The sequence below is a fragment of the Aotus nancymaae genome, unplaced genomic scaffold (assembly GCF_030222135.1).
Source record: "Aotus nancymaae isolate 86718 unplaced genomic scaffold, 86718_ANA_hifiasm-v0.15.2.pri h1tg000018l, whole genome shotgun sequence".
Classification (NCBI taxonomy): Eukaryota; Metazoa; Chordata; class Mammalia; order Primates; family Aotidae; genus Aotus; species Aotus nancymaae.
The window spans coordinates 8,394,823-8,410,946 of record NW_026988430.1 but is presented as its reverse complement, the minus strand read 5'-3'; the positions used below and the strand labels follow the sequence as shown (position 1 = coordinate 8,410,946).

Genomic DNA, 16,124 nt, shown 5'->3' with positions numbered 1-16,124 from the left:
CAGGTTCAAGCGATCCACCCACACCTCAGCCTCCTGAGTAGCTGGGACTACAGGCGTGCACCACCATGCCCCGCTAATTTTTCTGTTTTTAGTAGAGATGGGGTTTCACCATGTTGCCCACATTGGTCTCAGAAATCTTGGGCACAAGGATCCTCCCGCCTAGGCCTCCCAAAGTGTTGTGATTACAGGCGTGAGCAACCGTGCCCAGCCTGGAATGGACGTTTTTTAAAAAGCTTATCAAGTTTTTATTATGTGCCAGGGCCTATATATGTATACTAACCCAATTAATCCTCCAAACACCTCAATGTAGGAAGCATTATTATTATTACCACCACCATATATATAGGGAAACAGGCCCAGATAAGTGAAATGACCTGCCCAAGGCCATACAGCCAGTATGTGGCCTAGTGACGATTCAAACCCAGGCAGCCTCCTTCCAGAATCTGTGCTGTCCTTCACCGGGGCTCAGAGAGGGGAGGGTCCTAGCTCAAGAGCAGTCAGGGAAGAACACAGGGAAGCTTCCAATGCAGTGTCTGCAATGGGAGAGGCTGTCTCAACCTAGAGGATGTGAAGAGGCGATTCACATTTTGACTCAACCTGGAGGATCCATTTCCAAGAGGCTGCTTGTGGTCTATGTGGTAGGCCCCAGCTGTATTCTGAAAGCCAACAGGGCCCCTGGTTTTCACTCTTTGCCACATTATCCCTTCCTGAGTCCTATAGTTTAGCTTGACTAGGGAAAGGGTTTAGGGCAAAAGTAATTAGTGAGCCTGACACCCCTTTTCCCCGCACACACCACGTATGATCTCACAACACTAAGAAATGAGGGGCAGAGGGCAGGCTTCAGGGCTGCCTCATGTTGTAGCCACTGTGCTCTAGGTTTTGGGGGTCCCCACACTGAGGGAGCACCAGTGCTGCTGGCAGAACCCCAGGGGCAATGTAGGTGAGCTGCTGCCAGCTATGGCCCCTGCACAATGGTAACTTGATTGACACCACACTCTTCCTGGTGAGTTCCTTACTTTTCTCACCTCAGGGTTTGCTTCTGGGGAAAGTCAACCCGAAGCAATGGTGAAAAATGGGACAGCTCTGTGGCATTTGTATCAGGGACTCTTTCTTGATCTTCTCCATCCTAGGATGGTCTAATTGCCCCCCTATTCCTGCCAGCTGGACCTTCTAATCTCTCCCAAGTTACCAACTTCTACCCACCCCTGTCACCATCACTAGAATCCATGCCACAGTTTTCCAGCTAACACTGCAGCAGCCCCTCTGGTCTCCCCAGCTCCTACATTCACTCACTGCTCAGTGGTCAGCATGGCTTTTACAAAGTACAATCTGTGCAGGTTGCGCCACTTCTTCCCCCTCTGGCAAACCTTTGAAGGCTCCTCATGGCTCTTGGGATGAAATCCTAAATTCTTTTTTTGAGACCGAGTCTCACTCTGTTGCCCAAGGTGGAGTACAGTGGTGCGACCTCGGCTCACTACAACCTCCACCTCCTGGGTGCAAATGACTCTTGTGCCTCAACCTCCCTAGTATCTGGGATTTCAGGCACTTGCCACCATCCCTGGGTACTTTTTGTATTTTTAGCAGAAACAGGGTTTCACCATGTTGTCCACGCTGGTCTCAAACTCCTGAGCTCAAGTGATCCACCTGCCTCAGCCTCCCAAAGTGCTGGGACTACAAGCATGAGTCACCACAGCTGACCCAGAAATCCTAAATTATTATTATTATTATTTGGAGATGGAGTCTCGCTTTGTTACTCGGGCTGGATTGCAGTGGCATGATCTTGGCTCACTGTAGCCTCTCCCTCCCAGGTTTAAGCAATTTTCTTACCTCAGCCTCCTGAGTAGCTGGGACTACAGGTGCATGCTGTCACACCCAGCTAATTATTTGTATTTTAGTAGACAGGGTTTCACCGTGTTGCCCAGGCTAGTCTCAAACACCTGAGCTCAGGCAATCCTCCTGCCTAAGCTTCCCAAAGTGCTAGGATTACAGGCGTGAGCTATCACACCCAGCCTAGAAATCCTAAATTTTTTTTTTTAATGTTGAAATCCTAAATTCTTAATGTAGCCCAGAATCCCTACTCAAACCTTCTTTGGAGTCCTCTTCAGTCTCAGATCCTGCCACAAGTAATGTGCACCTCAGGGTCCCTGCATATGTTGTTCTCTCTCCTCATTCCCCGGCTCTCACTCACAGGTCTTGTCCTAGTTTGTGGTGATTTGACTGTGATTAACTGCTAGTGCCTGGTATTTGCCTAGGTATTTGGATAGCTCTAATGGCTGAATGAGTAGGTAACTCTTTTCTCTGCTGCCATGGATCTTGCAGTTATGCCCCCATCTACCTATCTAGTCTCCCATTCCCAAGCCAAGTGCTCCCTGCCCCACAGAAACTCCCCAAAGAACCAGCACTTTCCAACATTCATTCGTTTATTCTTTCATTCATATGACAAATATTTTTAAAGTGCCTACTCTGTGTTAGGTGTTCTCTGGTTTCTGGGGGATACAGCAGGAAACAAACACGATTTTCTCTGCAATTTTTATCCCGCTCTCTTCCATCTATTCTTAGCAAACTCCTACTCATCTTTCAAAACTCAATGCTAATGTCCCATTTTCCAAGAAGCCTTTTCCCAGACTTCTCCCTTATACCACTCTCAAACTTGTGTGGTCCATCAAGTGACGGGGGTCTGGGGTTGGGGATACCCAAGGAGTGGGGGAGGATCTGTTCGTAGGCAGTGAGTCAGGGGCCTGTTACCTCCAACTCCTGCCTCCTCCCTCAGGCTTGTTTTCCAGCCACTTAGCAATTCCATGGAGAAATGGCTGCCAGGCACACCTTTTGTTTGCACAGAAATAACCAGGCTAACTGAAATACAGGCTAACTGGCAGTAAGGAGGGGCCCCTTAGGAGGACAAGTAGGGCTGGGATATGGAGTTGGAGCAGATTCCACGTCAGACCCTGAGTAAACCGAAGGCAGAGTCCAGTTCATCTAGGCAACTGGTGTGGGGCTTCTGTGCCATAGCAGGAGTTAGGAGCAGGGTCTGCAATAGGTACAAAGCAGGAGGCCTCAGGGTCCTGCCTTCTGCTCCGTTCCACCGTGGGCCAGACATTGAGTTCCTCCTGCTATCTGACCCAAGTCTGCATGCTGCCATTGCATCCCAATTCAGGATGGGTCTTCTTGGGTTCTCGAGGATTTGAGTTGCTCCTCCTGCCTCCTTTTGGTGTCCTCCAAGGTTCTGGCCCCTTACAGGGGTCATTGATCCTGAGAGGTCCACTGACTACCCTGAGGCCACAAAGTGAGTCTTCTGGTAGAAGGTACTGGAGGGCTGGGGGCTGGGTCAGAGCAGGGTGATCTCGCTGGGGGGCAGTGTGAGCCGCTTCTCACGGGCACTGAGCAGGTTCTCCACGTGCATGGCCACCACGCGACAGAGTTCCAGTCCCTGCAGGTGACAGTGACAGTCTACACCCATCCAACCCTTCCCCAGCTCTTACCTTGGGGTGGGACGTGCAGAAGGGAGAGGTGGTTGGGAGATAGGTGGAGACCACCATTCATGCAGGAACCCTTGTTCCCACTTCCCCCAGGGCCTGAGAGGAGCATGAGGAGCTGGAAGAATGGTGGACTGTGGGCTGCAAGGGGTAAGCAAGCAGGAGATCAAGTGCCTCTGCCAGCTTTGCTCCGTGTGAGCTGTGTGACCTGGGGTCTATTGCTTTGCCTCTCTGATCCTCAGTGGCCTCATCTGTAAGATCTCAATTGACGGTGGGCTTGCTTCACAGGGCTGTGGTGAGGATTCAGTGAGACTTTATTGCATGTAAATTCTTTAGATTTAAAAAATATGAATCCAATCAATAAATGATAACAGTTTCTGTCTGTTGCCATGGTTACGGCCTGGCTCCCACAGCACACAATGGGCAGTGACCCAGGCTCAGTGCTCCCAATTGGAGTGGGCATAGGGGAAGGCATCAATGAATTGCAGAAAATCGATCTGTGAGTGTGGTTCTCAGACCAAAGCCATTGTTAGAATCCCCCCAGGGAAGCTGCTCTGAGAAAGGATAAAATCATGTTAGTAGCACTCTCTGTAAACTGTGTGCCAGGCCTTGTCCTAAAGGCCTGATGTGTCCTACCTGTTTTAATCCCCACGGTGTCTCTAAGAGACAGGAGCTATTATATCCCATTCCACAGGTGGGGAAACTGAGGTGCAGAGCCTTGAAGCTCCAGACTGCATAACTTGTAGGTGGTGGGATTTGAACCTGGATGGTAAGAGGCCTGAGGGCCACACTATGAAGTGCTCTCTGCTGAGGTTAACTGTGCTGGCCCTGCCTTGTGGGCCACCTTAGCTAATTAAATCAGTATGTGCAAATGGAGTCTTCCCCTCCAGCCAATCCTTTACCTACCCACTTGCTGCCATGTTCTAGGCCTTGCTGGGATTGTTGCTGCATTTGACAGTATGGAAGCTGAGGCTCAGTGAGAAGCAGGGATGCCTCAAGATCCCCTCAGATAGTCTGTCAGAGGTAGACAGGATGGGGGCCCAGGTCTATTGCAACACTGCTCTACTTAGACATCACCTCCTCCTGGAAGCTCTCCCTGATTACCTCCCAGATAGCTCAGGTCCCCTATATACCCTCCCAGCACTGATCAAGGGATATTGGAGAGATTCTTTTATATCTGAGACTCGAGGCTCTGTGAGGGCCAGGGCTGAGGGGGTCTTGGTCATTTCAGTATCTTTGCTACACAGAGATGCTCAATGGATCTGAATGCGTGAATGAATGCAGCCCCTGACACATACAGGCCAGAGGCAGAGGTGGCAGCATAAAGAGATCAGGTGGTGCTGCAAGGAAGTGGGAAAACCAAAGAGGCCTTCATCCATCCATCCATCCATCCATCCATCCATCCATCTATGCACCCACCCATGCAATCCACAAATATGTATTGAGCATCTACTATGTGCCAGGCACTGAGCTATGGACACAGCATGAACAAGATGGACACATTCCTGCTTCTTGGAGCTGACTTTCTGATGGGAGAATGATACAGTTTGGATATTTGTCCCTTCCAAATCTCATGTTGAAATGTGATCCCCAGCCAGGTGTGGTGGCTCATGCCTGTAATTCCAGCACTTTGGGAGGCCAAGATGGGTGGATCACTTGAGGACAGGAGTTTCAGACCAGCCTGGCCAACATGGTGAAACCTCATCTCTACTAAAATACAAAAAAAAAAAAAAATAGCCAGGTGTGGTGGCACGTATCTGTAATCCCAGTATTTGGGAGGCTGAGGCAGGAGAATTGCTTGAACTGGGGAGGCAGAGGTTGTAGTGAGCTGAGATTACTCTGCCTGGGTGACAGAGTGAGACCTTGTCTCAAAAAGAAAAGAAAAGAAATGTGATCCCCAATGTTGGAGACAGGACCTGGTGGGAGGCAAATCCCTCATGAATGACTTGGTAACCCAGAGGTAATGAGTGAGTCCTCACTCTAATAGTTCACACAAGAGCTGCTTGTTTGGACTCTCCGTCTTGTTCCCTCTCTTGTCACGTGATGTGCTTGCTTCCCCTTTGCCTCCTGCTTTGAGTAAAAACTTCCTGAGGCCTCCCCAGAAGCCAAGCAGATACTGGCAAGATGCTTCTTGCAGAGCCTGCAGAGCCTGAATAACCGTGAGCCAGATAAACCTCTTTTCTTTGTAAATTACACAGTCTCTGGTATTCCTTTATAGCAATGTAAAGTGGACTAATATAGGGCGACAATACATAAACAAATAACTAAATGATTTCCAAGCCATAATAAGGGCTATGGAGGCATGGATCATGAGTTCTTAGTGAGGAGGGTTACAGAAGGCTTCTGGAAAAAGGTGATATTTGTACTGAAACCCAAATAAAGGGAGAGAGTGGGCCCTGTGATGAATCAGGGAAGAGCATTCCAGGTGGAGAGAAAAGTGAGGGCAGAGGGCCCAGGGCAGGAAGAACAAGCTCAGCATGAAGGAGCCAGGGTGGCTGGAGGAATGAGCAGAGGGGAGGGAGGTGGGAGAGGAGGCCACCAAGGTCATGAGAGGAGGGGACAGGGATAGGATGGACTCCCAGGTTTGGGGCCTGAGTGCCTGGGAGGATAGGGAGGAAAGCTGGAGAGGACTGTTAGTTTCCAAGGGAGATGCTGAAGGAGCCTGGAGCTCGGGGGGTCTGGGCAGAAGGTAGAAATATGGATGCTGGGCCAGGCACGGTGGCTCATGCTGTAATCCCAGCACTTTGCACCATTGCAGGGGCTCAGGTAGGCAGTCTCAGGGAAGGAGGGGACAGGCCTGGGGCCCAAGGCTACCAGTGGGTAAGGCAAGGATCTGTGTGACCCCAGGCAGGAGCAGATTGGGGTGTGGTGGGGAGTGCATTAGGACCTTAGGCCCAAGTAACAGGTTTTCCAAGGGACATAGGGGGTCAAGGAGACTTTGTTCTGGTCCTGTCCCTCAGAGGCAGGGCTAGGGCAGTGGAAGACCCTCTCTCTTGCCCTGGCAAATCATGGGAGTGATGCTGGGCCTCGACCTGGAGAGAGTATGTCACAGGCTGGACAGGGCAGACGTGTGGGTGTCAACCTCGATTCTATACCTTCTCTGGGCTTGAAGCCTATCTCTTCAGTGGGGTGAAAATATGACTCTTGCCCTGACCCCAGGGGATCGTGAGACTTGGACAGGAGCCTAGAGGTCATCCGTGCTTTTTAAATTTTATTTTAGAATCAGGGTCTCACTTTACCAACCAGGCTGGAGTGCAGTGGCATCATCACAGCTCACTGCAGCCCCAAACTCCAACTCCTGGGCTCAAGCGGTCCTCCTGCCTCAGCCTCCTAAATAGCTGGGACTATAGGCACGTGGGACTAAAGGACTACAGGGCTAAATAAAGGCAGCTGGGACTATAGGACTATCGGACTAAAATCACCCAGACTGGTTATTTTTTAATTTCGCTCTTGCTGCCCAGGCTGGAGTGTGATGGTGTGATCTCAGCTAATTGCAACCTCCATCTCCCGGGGTCAAGCAATTCTCCTGCCTCAGCCTGCCAAGAAGCTGGGATTTCAGGCATGCACCACCACACCCGGGTAATTTTGTATTTTTAGTAGAGATGGGGTTTCTCCATGTTGGTCAGGCTGGTTTCTAATTCCCAGCCTCAGGTGATTTGCCCACCTCGGCCTCCCAAAGTGCTGGGATTACAGACATGAGCCACCGCTCCCAGCCCACCCCTGCCTTTTGAGTAACAGCCACAGTTGCTGCAAACATGGGAAGGCACGGGGCAGGTGGGTCTCAGTTTTACCATCTGTCACACAGGAAGCTCACTTTCCCCACCCTCAATCCCAAGGCCTAGAAGCAAGCCTCCACATCTCAGCCCAGGTGAACCTTCTCAAACCTCTGGTGTCCTTGCCTTCTCATCAACCTTCTATGGCTCCGTACTGCCCTTTCCTGTGTTTCCACTGCCAAGTTGCTTCCCTGGATGACCACCAGAATGACCTGCAGTTCTGTGCTGTGCTGTGGTTGGTTCTGTCCCATGCACTGGCCTGGATATTCCCTGGGGCATGGCAGGGACCTGACCTATCTTGGAACCAGGTCCAGAGAAGAGCCCAGTGAGTGGGATGCTAGGGTGAGGGCTGGGCCCACCTGCTCCAGCTGCAGCTGCAAGGTTCGCTGGGCCACCACATCCCCCAGTGAAATCTCCACGTAGGGGTAGCTGGAGTTGGCTGTGGGCCGCTGGGTCTGCGTTGACTGGATCTCCTTCAGGGGGAACTTCACCATCAATTCCTGGGAGTAGGGGGAGAGGGGCCAGACAGGCCTGTGGGTGAGGATAGTCTCAACTAGTCTTACCCCTCCCCTGCAAATCAGATCAGTAGGAGGCAGGAGACTCCAGTTCAAGTACCTGTTCCCCAGTGACTTGTGTGACCTTGAGCAAGTCACTTTACCTTTCTGGACCTCCGTTTCCTCACCTGTGAAACTGATTCAACAAATACTGATGATGCATCTACCATATGCCAGGCACTGCTCTAAGTGCCTGGGATACATTTAGTAGATGCTGTTGGTGCCCTGAACTTCACATCAAAGTTGCTTCTTGTGAACACCTGCACCTCTTTTTAAAACTTCCTTTTTGTGGAGAACAGGGCCTCCTGTGTTGTCCAGGCAGGTCTCAAACTGCTGGGCTCAAGCAGTCCTCCTGCCTCTGCTTCCCTAAGTGCTAGGGTTACAGATGTGAGTCAGTGTGTCTAGCCTTTCTTGGGGCTTTTTTCTGGCCCAGGAAGCAAACTTGGACCACATACAGAAAAAGTCAGAGTGATGGAGAGTTAATGCCTCAGAAAGAAGCCCTTGCTAATGACAGATGGGAAGCTGAATAGACACACTGGCTCCCTCGCCCCCAGGAGAGAAGGAAAGCTCTAGGCTGTCTCTCAGGGCCCCCCGCTGGATTGAACTCCAGGTGCCCACATCAGCAACTTGCTTGCTAACATGCCCTTTACTGGCTCCATCCCTTCTGTGACTGACTTCCTCACTCCAGTGTTTCCTGGAATCAACTCTAAATCAACCACTTGCCCTTGAATCCCGGTCTCAGGGTCTAGTTCTGGGATCAAAAACTAAGGGGGTAACAGATCCTACTTATGGGCTGAATTGTGTCCCCCACCAAATCCCCATGTTGAAGCCCTAACTCCCAATGCCTCAGACTGTATTTAGAAATAAGGCCTTTAAAGAAGTGATTAAGTTAAAATGGAGTCATCTAATATGACAGATGTCCTTTTTTTTTTTTGAGATGGAGTTTCGCTCTTGTTACCCAGGCTGGAGTGCAATGGCATGATCTCGGCTCACTGCAACCTCTGCCTCCTGGGTTCAGGCAATTCTCCCGCCTCAGCCTCCTGAGTAGCTGGGATTACAGGCACGCGCCACCATGCCCAGCTAATTTTTTGTATTTTTAGTAGAGATGGGGTTTCACCATGTTGACCAGGATGGTCTCGATCTCTTGACCTCGTGATCCACCTGCCTCGGCCTCCCAAAGTGCTGGGATTACAGGCATGAGCCACCGTGCCCGGCCCCAGATGTCCTTATAAGAGGAAATTTGGAGACACAAAGAGATACAGTGTTGTGCACACACACAGGAAAGGCCATGTGAGGACACAGTGAGAAGACACTGTCTGCAAACCATCAAAGAAACCAAACCTGCTGACACCTTGACCTTGGACCTCCAGCCTCCAGAACTGTGAGAAATAAACTTCTGTTGTTGAAGCTACTGAGTCTGTGGTCTTTTGTTATGGCAGCCCAAGCACATGGATGCACTATTTGAGTGCTTAGGGTATGTTTTACCTCATCTCACCTTCACAACAGCCCTATGGGTAGGGCTCAATTCTTATCCTCATTTTCCAGATGAGGAAAGCAAGGCTTAGAGAGGGGAAGAGACTTGCCCGAGATCATGCAGGTGGTAAGCAGTGGAATTGGGCTTCAGTAGCTGGAGGTCTTGGCCCCTTGGAGGGGTTAGGGGACCAGGGAACAGAGGGTGGTGATGGCAGGGCCAGGCTGAGGCCACTCACATGAGTCTCTGTGCTGAGAAAGTTGAGGCCGTTGTGGTTGACGGCAAGGATGCAAGGGGCTGGCACAGTGATGTTGCTGCAGCTCTGGATGAAGAAGAAGGAGGAGCCAAACATAGGTAGGGCGCTGAGGAGACCTGGGCAGGGAGAGGGGCCAGCAGTTACATGCTGGGTAGGACTCACTGACAACAGCCCTGGCTCTGAACTGCACAGCTGGCCTGCAGCCTGCATCTTCTCTGGGCTGTATCCAGCCAGTGCAGGAGCCCTCGGTCTGGGTCTCCACCCATCTCTGGCCTCCCTTCTCACGGCTTCTTTCTCTATCCCTGTGTGCAGCTCTTCTTCCTCTGCTCAGGGCCATTCTGAGTCTAGGTGACATCTCCATAAAAATTGTAAAACATGTTTTCTCCAGGGAGGTGCTCAGTTTAGCCGGCACTGAAAAATGCCTTTGTGCAAAGAAAAGAGGTGCCTCCATACCCATCCTCCATGACCACCCTCCTCAGCAAAGCCCCCCATGATCACCTCCCCTGCCCTGCAGCTCTTACCCAGAAACTGGGCGCGGGCCTGGTGGGGGCTGAGCGCCTGTGTCTGCTGCCGGTGCTGGCTGACCAGGTTAAGCCAGGTTGAGCCTGCTGTTGTACGGTAGAGCTGGGCTGGGATGTAATCCTGGACTTCTCGCCTGTGTACGGAGGAAGGGGAAAAGGTCCTGAGTGAGCTCACAGGCTCATGCAATCCTCACTGTGCAGCATGCATGCAGAGCAAACCTGATCTCTGCAACTCCCTGTTGGGGAGTGTAAATGGGCTGAAGGTGGGGTAGAGGCACCCACAGTGGCTTGGTACTGCCTAATCACTGCCTGGGCCAGTACCACTAGGATCCCTGTTTGCATAAGGTAACTGAGGCTCTGAGAAGTTCACTGACTAGATAAGGTCACACAGTGACTGAGTGAGTTAGCGTCACGGGTTGGCAGTTGGCAGGAGCAAGACTTGAACCTAAGGCAATTTCTTTTTTTTTTTTTTTTTTGAGATGGAGTTTCGCTCTTATTGCCCAGGCTGGAGTGTGCTGGTGCGATCTCAGCTCACCGCAACCTCTGCCTCCTGGGTTCAAGTGATTCTCCTGCCTTAGTCTCCTGAGTAGCTGGGATTACAGGCATGTGCCACCATGCCCAGCTAATTTTTTGTATTTTTGGTAGAGACGGTTTCTCCATGTTGGTCAGGCTGGTCTTGAACTCCTGAGCTCAGGTGATCTGCCCGCCCCAGCCTCCCAAAGTGCTGGGATTACAGGGGTGAGCCACCGTGCCCGACCTAACCCAAGGCTATTTCATCCTTCATACCTCCTGCCCCCAAGGAGAAGCAAAAGCTAGAGGAGTGAGAGGAAACATCATAGTGGGCAAACCCTTGAGCAGGGCTGGGCAGAGACTTGAGCAGAGGAGCGCTGGGCCTCCAGGCTGGGGCCCCTGGGCATCAGCTCACCCCAGGCCTCTTCCCTCTGACATATGCTGGCTACCTCAGGCAGTCCCTTTACCTCTTGAGACATCTGGAAAATATCAATAGCAGTCCCAGCCCATCCTGACTAGCCGGAGCTACAGTTGAAGGAAGGGTTGGGAGAAAGCCAGGGGAACCCTCTCCTCTCAAGAGATCCCCTGGGCAACATCTGTCCTTTTTTGCACTGCTGGGGTAAGGGCCTGGCATCTGAACACACCCTCCCCAGTTTTGGTTCCTGGTTCCCCCATGATTAGCGGGCTAGACTTCAGCAAGCCATATAACCTCTCTGGGCCTTATCTGTAAATGGGGAAAATAAAGTGCAGTTGGGAAGAATAGCTGAGATAATGCATATGCAGAGTCCCTTGCAAAAAGTAAGAACTCAGTGATTTTCATCCAGGATTGGGATCATGATCTTTATGTGCTTCCTGCTCTTTTCACTTAAAATTATACATTAAAAAAAAAAAGAAGAAGCTTTTGGCTAGGCGCAGCAGCTTACGTCTATAATCTCAAGACTCTGAGAGGCTAAAGAGGGAGGATAACTTGAGCCCAACAGTTCGAGACCAGCCTGGGGAACATGGTGAGACTCCTGTCTCTACAAAAAATTTAAAAATTAACTGGGCGTTGTGGCATGTGCTTGTGGGTTCCAGCTACTTGGGAGGCTGAGGTAGGAGGATCACTTGAGCCCAAGAGGTCAAGGCTGCAGTGAGCCATGATTGGGCCACTGAATTCCAGCTTGGGTAACAGAGAGAGACCCGGTCTCAAAAGAAATAAAAAAAATAAATAAAAATAAGGAGCTTTACATATTGAGCCCTTATTGTGTTATAGGTACTAGGATATACATGGTACAGACATCATTTTACTATTCTTTTTTCCGGGGGTTCTCAAAGTGTGGTCTAGGGGGTTAAAAAACATTTTCACTGGGCGTGGTGGCTCACGCTTGTAATCCCAGCACTTTGGGAGGCCGAGGTGGGCAGCTCACAAGGTCAAGAGATCGAGACCATCCTGAGCAACATGGTGAAACCCCATCTCTACTTAAAAAAATACAAAAAATTAGCTGGGCGTGGTGGTGTGTGCTTGTAGTATTTTTGTATTTTATAATTTTAAATTTTTGTATTTTCAGTAGAGATAGGGTTTCACCATGTTGGCCAGGCTAGTCTCAAACTCTTGACCTCAGGTGATCCACCCGCCTTGGCCTCCCAAAGTGCTGAGATTAGAGGTGTGAGTCACTGCGCTTGGCCATGAGGTCCTACTATTATTATTATTATTATTTTGAGTTAGAGTTTCACTCTTGTCACATAGGCTGGAGTGCAGTGGCACAATCTCGGCTCACCGCAACCTCAACCTCCCAGGTTCAAGCCAGTCTCCTGCTTCAGACTCCCAAGTAGCTGGGATTACAGGCGTCCACCAATACACCTGGCTAATTTTTTTTTCTTTTTTGTATTTTTATAGAGACAGGGTTTCACCATGTTGGCCAGGCTGGTCTCAAACTCCTCACCTCAGGTGATCCGCCCACCTCAGCCTCCAAAAGTACTGGGATTACAGGTGTGAGACACTGTGCCCAGCCCAGGTCCTCTTTTCAAGAGTGTAAAAAGATCCTGAGATCAAAATTTTGAGAATGACTGATTTACACTGTGATCATTAATTATATCTTTGAGAACATCAGTTTAAATGCTGTCTAGGCTGGGCAGGGTGGCTCATTCTTGTAATCCTACTGCTTTGGGAGGCTGAGGCAGGAGGGTTGCTTGAGCCCAGGAGTTCAAGACCAGCCTGGGGAAAGTAACCATAAAAGAAAGTACAGCCTGGGCAACAGAGCAAGACCCTGGCTCTATAAAAAGTGGTACATCTTTTTTTTTTTTTTAAAGAAAGAAATCAAAAATTAATTAAATACATAAGTAAATAAAGGCTAACACCCACAATTTACTTGATGACTCCTTGTTGTTGGATATTGAGGTTACTTCTGATATTCTGCCGTTGGCGCAGCATTGCAGTGAATGCTTTTGTGGCTAAATCTTTCTGTATAGCCACATGTGTTTCCTGAACCACAGGGAACGTTTGTCCTGGAAGCTTTTTTTCTTTTCTTTTTTTTTTTTTTTGAGACTGAGTCTCACTCTTATTGCCCAGGCTGGAGTGCAATGGTGCAATCTCGGCTCATCGCAACCTCTGCCTCCCGGGCTCAAGTGATTCTTCTGCCTCAGCCTCCCGAGTAGCTGGGATTACAGGCACCCACTATCACGCCCTGTTAATTTTTTGTATTTTTAGTAGAGACAGGGTTTCACTATGTTGGTCAGGCTAGTCTTGAACTCCTAACCTCAGGCGATCCACCCACCTCTGCCTCCCAAAGTGCTGGGATTACAGGCGTGAGCCACCGAGCCTGGCCCCTGAAGCCTTTTTTTTTTTTTTTTTTATTCATTCCCTTTGGTCTGAGTTAATAATACCAACCAGAAGCAACTTGTGAGAGAGAGGTGGGGTCCCAGCTCCTATGGCTAGGTGGAGACTTCAACCCCCAGGCAAGGACAGCCCCTTCCCAGACAGCCCCACTGGTACAAGAGGGGAGCCTGGGGGCCTGGGGACAGCCAGCTCTGAGGAGGGTGGAGGTGGGCTGAGAGGGCAGGGTTGCCTGTCCACCCCAGCTGAGACAGGCGGGCAGGTGCTCACACACTCGGCAGGTAGAAGTGGTCCTTGGCACGGTGCTGCAGTGAAGCCAGCTTGGACACCTGCTGCAGCAGCTGCTCGCTGGGCCGGTTGGCTGGCATGCTGCTGAAGAGGCCCTTCAGGTAGTCAGGTAGGACCTGCAGGGAGCACCTGGGTGAGGGGCTGCCAGGCAGGCATGTGTGCAGGCACTCAGCTGCAGGGGGCCTGGGGACATGCAAGTTTAATGACTGCAGCCCCATCCTCTTCTGGGGTAGGATGGCCTATTACTTTCCTGGGTTTTGGAGAATGATGGCAGAAACAGATAATGGTGATATGGCAGGACTGTGGCCTTGATGCCTATGAAGGAGTCCCCACAGCAACCTTGCCAGGATGTGGGCTGGCTGGTGAGATCAGAGAATCAACACTGAAGTGTGCACGCGTATCTATCAGGCCTGCTGTTTCTCAAAACTGAGTGTGCCTGAGTCACAGAAGGGCTTGCCAAAACAGACATCCAGGCTGTGCCCCAGAGGCTCTGAGCCAGGAGGTCTGAGGCGGGACTTGAGGATTTGTATCCCGTTTTTGCCAGTCCACAGGCTTCACATTGAGTAGCGTGGTGCTGGACTGCATAGGGCTATGCTTCAACAGTGACACCATGTGGCCGCAAAAGCTATGTGACCATATTGTGTACAATTCCTGAAGTTTTGGCACCAGTTCCACAAAAATACATACTTTCTGTCCAAGCACTTCCAAACATACTGGCACAGTAGGGGAGAACCAAGACTTTGTAAACTCCATGATCCTGACTTAGAGAACTTCCAAGTCTCAGGGTAGAATAACACATAGACAAAAGTGACAATATCAGCAAAGCCTGGCTTAGCACATAAAGCAAAGGACAGGCCCATGTTCAGAAGAAGAAGAAATCAGAAGGAAAACGGACATCAAAGAGGGCCTAATGGAAGAGGTGCTGTTTGGGGGCAGTTTGCTGGAGAGGAATTAGATAAGCTGGGAAGTCCAGATGGAGGGATGGCATGCGCAAAGGCCCTCAAAGGTAGTGAGGGCTGTTTCGACTTCTTCCAAGAGACCACATAGGGGAGCAGAGGCCTCAGGGTTAGAGAGGTCCACAGGGCCTGAATCATGAACACTTCAAATATCAGGGGTGTGGAGTCTGACTCACAGGCCCGGGGGAGACTAGAAGGTCCCAGAGTCCAGAGAAGCCCATGTGTTGCTGACCTGGTTGTAGTGCATGGTCACATATAGCTCATTCTCGAACTTGAGTGGCTGATCCCAGAGCACACGCCGGAACCAGAGCATGTAGCCGCCATCCACTTGCTCCATCTTGGAGGCCACGTCCAGGATGTAAGCACAGCGACTGAGTGGGCACACATGCTGGCCTGCAGAAAGCAGGGAGGCAGGACTGGGTGGGGGCATGTGTGCACACACGTGTGCACCTGTACAGAGCATGTGTGCAGACCCCAACCTGCTACCCAGGTGAGGCATCACCTCAGGCAAATTATATACCTGCTCTGGGACACAGCTTCCTTGTTAAAGGAGAACATGTTTGTTGAATGGGGTGCCCTTTGTTTTATTGAAATGTTGATGACCACGGAAGGGAATAACTCCAATTCAAAGCTATAAGTAATGCTCCATTTCTCCGAAAGAGGAGCTGCTGAAGAGTGCCCCAAGGGTGGCCTGCCTGGATGGAAAGGGGCCCTGCATTATGGCCAGAGAAGGCCCAGTCCCTTTCCAGAGGAGGCTTGGGACAAACACAAACACAAGAGGCTTCAGACCATGAGACCCAGTGGGTACCTTTCTGCAGACCTCCTTCAGGAGAGTCCCCTTGCCAGGCAACTGGCATAGGTGAGGGTGGGGAGGATTGGGGTCTGAGCCTGTGAGAGGCTCGAGTTTTTCTCTCTTTCACTGACATTTCTGCCACCCATCTCACACCTGCAATAAAATCTTACTAAAGAAAGGGAGTTTGGTATGATTACATGATTACCACTATGTCACTGTGGGTAAGTCACAACTTCTGTGGCAGGCTGAATAATGACCCCTCCAAAGATGTCCAGGTCCTAGACCCTAGAACTTGTGAATATGTCACCTTCTTGGCAAAAGGCACTCTGCAGATGTGATTAAGTTAAGGATCTGGAGATGAAGATGATCCTGGATTATGCAAGCAGGCCCAACGTCAGCACAGGGGTCCTCATAAGAGGAAAGCAGAAGGGTCAGAGTCAGAGGAGCAGATGTGAGACCAGAAGCAGAGGCTGGTGGGGAGAGAGATTTAAGGATTCTACGCTGCTGGCTTTGGAGATGGAGGAAAGGGTCATGAGCCAAGGAATGCGGGTGGCCTCTAGAAGCTGGAAAAGGAAAGGAAACAGATTCTTCCCTAGAGCCTCCAGAAGGAACCTGGCCCTGATGTTATTTTCATTTTAGAACTTCTGACTTTCAGAATTATAAGGTAGTATATTTGTGTTTTCTTAAGCCACTAAATTTGTGATAATCTGTTATAGC

General features: G+C 50.5%; 1 protein-coding gene across 2 annotated transcripts in view; it reads right to left on the bottom strand.

Annotated features, from left to right (window-relative positions):
- Positions 1–2,406: 2,406 nt before the first annotated feature.
- LOC105707730 (unconventional myosin-XV) overlaps positions 2,407–16,124 on the bottom strand; it is a 67,911-nt gene continuing 54,193 nt past the window's right edge. The window contains exons 61-66 of one of the 2 annotated variants that reach the window (XM_064378235.1): positions 14,847–15,007; positions 13,641–13,774; positions 10,049–10,182; positions 9,510–9,643; positions 7,606–7,746; positions 2,407–3,427 (exon numbers count right to left, since the gene is read on the bottom strand). In XM_064378235.1, the coding sequence (XP_064234305.1) occupies positions 3,326–3,427; positions 7,606–7,746; positions 9,510–9,643; positions 10,049–10,182; positions 13,641–13,774; positions 14,847–15,007 (806 nt within the window). In that variant the 3' untranslated portion in view covers positions 2,407–3,325. The remainder of the gene's footprint in view (positions 3,428–7,605; positions 7,747–9,509; positions 9,644–10,048; positions 10,183–13,640; positions 13,775–14,846; positions 15,008–16,124) is intronic. The other variant, XM_012438776.3, reaches the window with a different exon arrangement.